This window comes from Malania oleifera, chromosome 5 (genome assembly GCF_029873635.1).
Source record: "Malania oleifera isolate guangnan ecotype guangnan chromosome 5, ASM2987363v1, whole genome shotgun sequence".
Classification (NCBI taxonomy): Eukaryota; Viridiplantae; Streptophyta; class Magnoliopsida; order Santalales; family Ximeniaceae; genus Malania; species Malania oleifera.
The window spans coordinates 40,536,764-40,542,763 of record NC_080421.1 but is presented as its reverse complement, the minus strand read 5'-3'; the positions used below and the strand labels follow the sequence as shown (position 1 = coordinate 40,542,763).

At 34.3% G+C, this 6,000-nt stretch overlaps 1 protein-coding gene across 1 annotated transcript in view; it reads left to right on the top strand.

Annotated features, from left to right (window-relative positions):
* Positions 1–947: 947 nt before the first annotated feature.
* Positions 948–6,000, top strand: part of LOC131154848 (dolichyl-diphosphooligosaccharide--protein glycosyltransferase subunit 2) — a 44,736-nt gene continuing 39,683 nt past the window's right edge. The window contains exons 1-7 of the mRNA XM_058107636.1: positions 948–1,052; positions 1,189–1,332; positions 1,702–1,891; positions 2,024–2,113; positions 3,290–3,349; positions 3,612–3,681; positions 3,859–3,923. Of these exons, the coding sequence (XP_057963619.1) occupies positions 1,193–1,332; positions 1,702–1,891; positions 2,024–2,113; positions 3,290–3,349; positions 3,612–3,681; positions 3,859–3,923 (615 nt within the window). The 5' untranslated portion in view covers positions 948–1,052; positions 1,189–1,192. The remainder of the gene's footprint in view (positions 1,053–1,188; positions 1,333–1,701; positions 1,892–2,023; positions 2,114–3,289; positions 3,350–3,611; positions 3,682–3,858; positions 3,924–6,000) is intronic.

Here is a 6,000-nt window from a genome sequence, read left to right as displayed (position 1 = left end):
AAATTTTCATTTTAGGCAAATTTGCTGCAAATGAATCGCATAATGATAATTAAATCAATTAAACTATTAATTTGTCATATCAAATTATAAATTCAAAGAAGTTCACTGCTTTCATGATGATAAGTATTATGTTGGAGGATTCCAAAACAAAAATATAGGAAAATATGCACACGGTGATTCAAAGTCACACAAATGAGAGGTAGAGAGGAGGTCATTCAATACGTAGTCGATGAGAAAGATAATGAATTTCGTAAGACCTCCTAAGAAGAAGAAAAAAAGGAAGTAGAGGAAGAAGAAGATAGAGACAATTGAGAGATGGATTAGGTATTCTCCGTGACACTTGGTAAAGGTTGAATACGAGAAAGAGGGAAAGAGGAATGAGATTAGGTATTGGAGTAAGGTCTCCTAATTAGGGAAAATGAGGATGCAATGAAATTCACGTGTTCAGATTTTTTAATTTCAACTACTGGTTTACATTTAGTGATGTACATTTAGTACATAATGAATTTCATTTGAAATTCAAATCAAAACGCACTTTATGATTTCAAATTATTTATTTGAGAATTAGGTTCCCCAAATGCAAATCTACCTAAATAGATCATAATCTTATGTGTAGGAGTGTAAAATTTTAATCATAAATTTAGATTTGTGGGGATTTAAATAAAAAATATTTTAAAATTATATCAAATTTCTTTTAAATCCACACACATTTAAAATTTAAGTCTTCAAAATTCATAATCTTAAATATTACCTAAATCTATAAATATGGACATTATTATTTTTAAAACGTCGCTCCTAACTCGTAACGCGACATGAGGCCAGAATATGCGCAATGCAAAGCAAGGGCTCCTACTGGATTCACCAATAGCCACGTGCCATCTGTCAGATTACACGTCGCAGAGGACAAACTCGATATAATGACGCAAATCTATGTACAAATTAGAGATTCTACAACCTCGGACTTTCACCGCACCCAAGTCTCCTCTTCCGCCATTGTCTTCCGGCGGCCCCCGGACTCTCACTCTCTCTCTTGCAGTGAACTCTTCACCGAGGTACGATTTTCGCTTCGATCCAAACCCTAGAGCCTGCTCATCTCTCAATTCTCTCTCTGTCTCTGTTGCTGTCGCTGTCTCTGTCTCTCCTCTGTGCATCGATAGCTTTGTATGAACTCAATCTGGTTTGACGCAGGAAAATGGCCAGAAACCTAGTAGGATTTCTGGTTTTGATTCTGACGCTGTCCACCTGCGGGGCTTCGATCTTCCATCCGATTTCGGACTCTCACCGATCTGCTGCTTTGGAGCTTTTTGCACCAAGCGAGGGAGCTTTTGGAAGGTTAATAAACTCTGTTTAGCATCCTCGCTTTTCATATCTCTGCGACCAGCATAATTTACTAGGCGCCTGTTAGGATGTTTGATTTCATCTTCGCGATCAGTTGAAGGCCAAAGTGTTTGACCTTGCTGTCATTTAAATTATTGTCATTTACGTCAATGTTGTACAGTTTTACTGTTAATTATTGCATTTGTTAATTCTATTTCATTTTAATCACACGAATCAGTATTGCTTTTGACGATGTGAAACACAGGGAAAGAAAAGAGATGATTTTTTAGAGTTTTTGGATTCATCGTTATTTAAGACATCATTTGAATGACATTAATTTAAGGGAAATTTTTTGTTTTTTGATTTTAATTTAATCATTATCAGCTTAGAGGAATCATTTGAGGCTCTAAGAACATTTGAGATCTTGGGAATCGAAAAGAAGATTGATGTAACGGAATCCACATGTCAGCTTGTGGCGTTCGCTGTTGGTTCCTCATCTTCAAGTCTGAAGGATTTGTTTTTCGCACTGAGAGTTAATGGGATATTAAAATGTGTGATTGAGGGAGTCCTTGAGGTATTCTTAAGCTTCTGTTTTCACTATCATGTTTCATGTTAAAAGTCGTTTGGTTTTTTTATTTTTATTTTTTATTCTATTATACCAAAACAGTGTTGCATTAATTCTTATTTTTTTATTTTCTTTTTAAAGGGAATCAAATCAAGACTGCAAGCTGCTGTGAATGATGCAAGCTCATTGCTTGATTTCTATTACTCAGTAGGAAGTTTGGTGCTTATCAAGGTAGTCAATACTTGGGAAGCCAACTTGAGTTTTTCATCATTCTTCATTTTGTCTTGATTTTTATGTTAATTGCATGCAGTAGATAAACAATTTCTAAGGTGTAAGTATTTTTTTGTTAATAAAAAATTTCCATGATTTGTGACCAATGCAAGCTCATTTCTTGAGTTATATTACTCAGTAGGAAATTTTATACTTATCATGTTAGTCCATAACTGGGATACCAAGGTCTCCTTGATTCATTATTTGCTAAGACTTTTCTCTTAATTTCATGCATTACCTGAAAATTTCATGATTTCCAAATCTTATCTTTTTTCGATTTCAATGAATGATTCAAAAAGTGTAATATTTAATTGCTTTATTACATTTCTAGTGTTATAATTTTGTTAGGGAGACTCTTAGGGGCAATTCAGTATCCTTGTTAAAAATTTTGAAAGCAAAAAATGAAGTTAAAAATCAAAAACAGTAACTTGAAACATAAAAACTGATTGTTTATCTAGTTAATATTTCCAAAATTCAAACAAATTAAAAAACTAATTATATGAATGGTTATTTCTTTTTTTTTCTTTTTACCCTGGATCAAATAAAAATTAATAAATATTATTAGAATAAATAAAATGCAAAAGAATTCATACTAAAAGATATTTTAATAGCAATAAAAATTAATTATAAACTATTTTACATAATGATAATATTTTTTTCAATCACTTTTTAGTATTTCAAGAATTATATTGTGTATGAAGGCTGAAAACTGGTGAAAATATTTTTTGAATAAATTTTCATGTTTTAAAATCTTAGAAATTATTTTGTTCTAATTTAATTTCATTTTAAATTTACATGGAAATTTATTTTGATTTTTCTTTAAAAATTGTGCAAACAATAATTTATTTCATGAAACTGAATTTAGTATATTAAAATACTATGGCAATGGGACCACCAAATCTAGTTTTTGCCTCTTGTCCAATAGCTGAAAACCAGAAATGGAAACAATGCAGGCACATTTGTTGTGGCCCCCTGTTTCTTCACTAACAGAAACATAGAACGGATTCCAAATGGTCCTCAAGTAAATTATATTCGTCGTGCATTTTCTTTGACTGCTAATAGTTTCATCTTTTTGTAAATCCTTTATCTCATTTTGATTGAGGCTTTTGGTTCAACATTTTCTGTTGTTCTGTGCAGGATCAGACTTCAAGCAGCGTGCTTTTTGGGGATGCTGATGGGATTTTTCGTTCCATTAAGGTTGGTATTGATTTGGGATTTATGAATTACTCTTTAGATTGGGGACTAGGGCCGTGGTGGGCCTTTAGTACCTCACAAAACTTGCCATATTAGATGAAACCCACTATCTTGTGGGCTTAATTACTTTTTTTAATTGGTCAAGATCCAGCAACAGACCCGATCCAAAATTTACTTCAATTTTTATTTCCATTCTTTGACACCAATTCAATGCCTTGCAAAATATGTCTTATGAATGTCTGACTCAATGTTGAACAATTGGCAGGCTCTCAGCCAAAGTGATGGAAGGTGGCGTTATAATTCTAATAATCCTGAGTCTAGCACATACGCAGCTGGTAATATTTTTTTCCTGAGCCCACTAACCCAAGCTGTTCAATTAGTGTGCCGAATCTCATGTTTAATATTTGCCATTTTTTTGCTTTTCTTCTGTGTCGCTAAAGATATGTCTTAGCCATAGGTAAGTCATATCTTTTTTAGTAGATTATCAAGCTTGAATTTCATTGTGTGTGCAGGAATAGCACTTGAAGCGCTTGCTGGAGTTGTCTCATTATCATCTTCTGAGATAGATCAATCCTTGGTAACGTGAAATCTGTGCTAGCCTTTCGTCCAGAAAGACCATTGTACCAGTTAATTTGAAATATTGTCAACATCATTCATTACTCAATTCATATAGGGAAAAGAAATGTCCCCTTTCATATGCATGTTGGATCTATATGATGTATACAATCACCATATCTCAGTGCTTTGGTCAATCATGGTTCGTTGGTGCAATGACCTGTGAAGCCTTAATTTTTTTCAAATCTGCCATGTAGTGTTGTTGAAGTAATTGTCTATTGATCTGGCACTTTTGCTGTTTTCCAAGGCCAGATTATGGGCTTGCATTTAGTTTTGGTTTGTTGCTTTCTTGAAGTTGTGGATGTAATTTTCGCTTGCACTACATGATAATTGCTTTCTATTTGTTGAGTAATCATTATATTGCCCAACTTGAAATCTGTGCTTGTTCAGGATTTACTAAAGAATTAATTAGAATGTTTATATTACTAATGACTCAAATTCCAGAACAGTAGCTTAAATTACTAATTAAATACCAATGAGAATTTATATGCAGACACATGTATTTATATGCATGAACATGGACATATGATGGGGCAGACGTTGAGAGAGAAAGGAGAGATGTAGGGAGAAGAAAGAGGGGTTACCTTAGGATAACCAAGAGATAAATTTCCTAGGAAGTCAAACAACAACAAAAAAAAAAAACAATGAACCAAGCCTTAAGACCCACTAGGTGGGGCCGGCTATGTGAAACTTTCTGCTAATTTAATTTCCTCTGACAATTTTTAGGGCTGATAAATCCTTACTATCTCATCCCAAGTTATTTTAGGTCTACTCTGTACGACTTCTACTGTGAGTAGTAATATCTAGTTCTTTTTGCCTCTTGCTGCCAAACCATCTCAGCCGCCTGTGCTTACATTCTATGGATGCTATGCCCAAATTATCAAGATCGTTGTCACGCATTATTATTATTATTATTGGATAAATAAAAAAGAAGATGTATTAGATAGACAAAAGGGAAGTTACAATCTAAGTAGGGACAGGATGCCCAAAAAAAAAAAAAAGAAAGAAAACAAAAAAATGAAATAAAAACTAGACAGAATTGACCAAGAAAACCTCTTGTCAATCCCTTTCTGTTATAGTTCACCAAGCACTTCAAATTAGCTAATTCCTTGACCCTTCTTCTCATTGTTTTTCCCACCATTGAGACACTTCATTTCCTCCAAGATTAGACAATTTTAAATCCATGTTATCCATTAATTCTTGAGCTTCTAAATCCTTTGTAGGAATCTCCTCCATGTGTGTAGGCAAAATTCCATTATTACATTTGTTTATTAAGCAAACCATCATCCTCAAAAATACAAACCTCCTCCGATCCTTTCAATGGGGATGGATGTGCGTACAATAAATGACCGAATACATCATCCGTGTCGGAAACATATCCATATTGTTCCTGAATCTCATCCAAAAGTAACCCCCCATTAAGGTCCTCACTATCATTCAAACTCATTAAGGTCCTCACTATCATTATCCAAGATGTCCCCCCAATCTCTTTATCTCATTTCCTTAGTAGTATATAGATCTCATCTTCCACTATACTCAACTCCCCTTTTCAATCTTTCCTTAAGATCTTTGGCACTATCTCATCATAGTGCTTTCTCTTCTTGTCATATATTTTCCCATCATATTTTCCATTATTCTTTTCCACACCAGCTTCTAAATTCTTTGTAATACCTCCTTTTCAACTGTCACCACTAAGGATCTACTTAAAGTTCTGTCCTCTGCATGGGATGTCCCAAGAAAACCAATCTCCCAGAATCAATGGATTTACAACTAGCTTTCATCTTCTTTTGTCCTTAAGGCTGTTTGGAGAGAATTATCATTCCACTGATGAGAAGATATCTGTCTGCTTTTTCTCCAGCTGCGAAACAGATGGTGGACCATGGGCCTGAATGCTACTAGTTCCTACCTGTCAGCCTAAGATGAACATCGGGCCTGCTTCAGAGAATCCTTTTTAGAATAAGATTGAGAACTTTGACGGTGTTTAGATAATTGGGCCTGAGATAGTGGCTCTTTTAACTTTGTAGTACATTTGGCCTTGT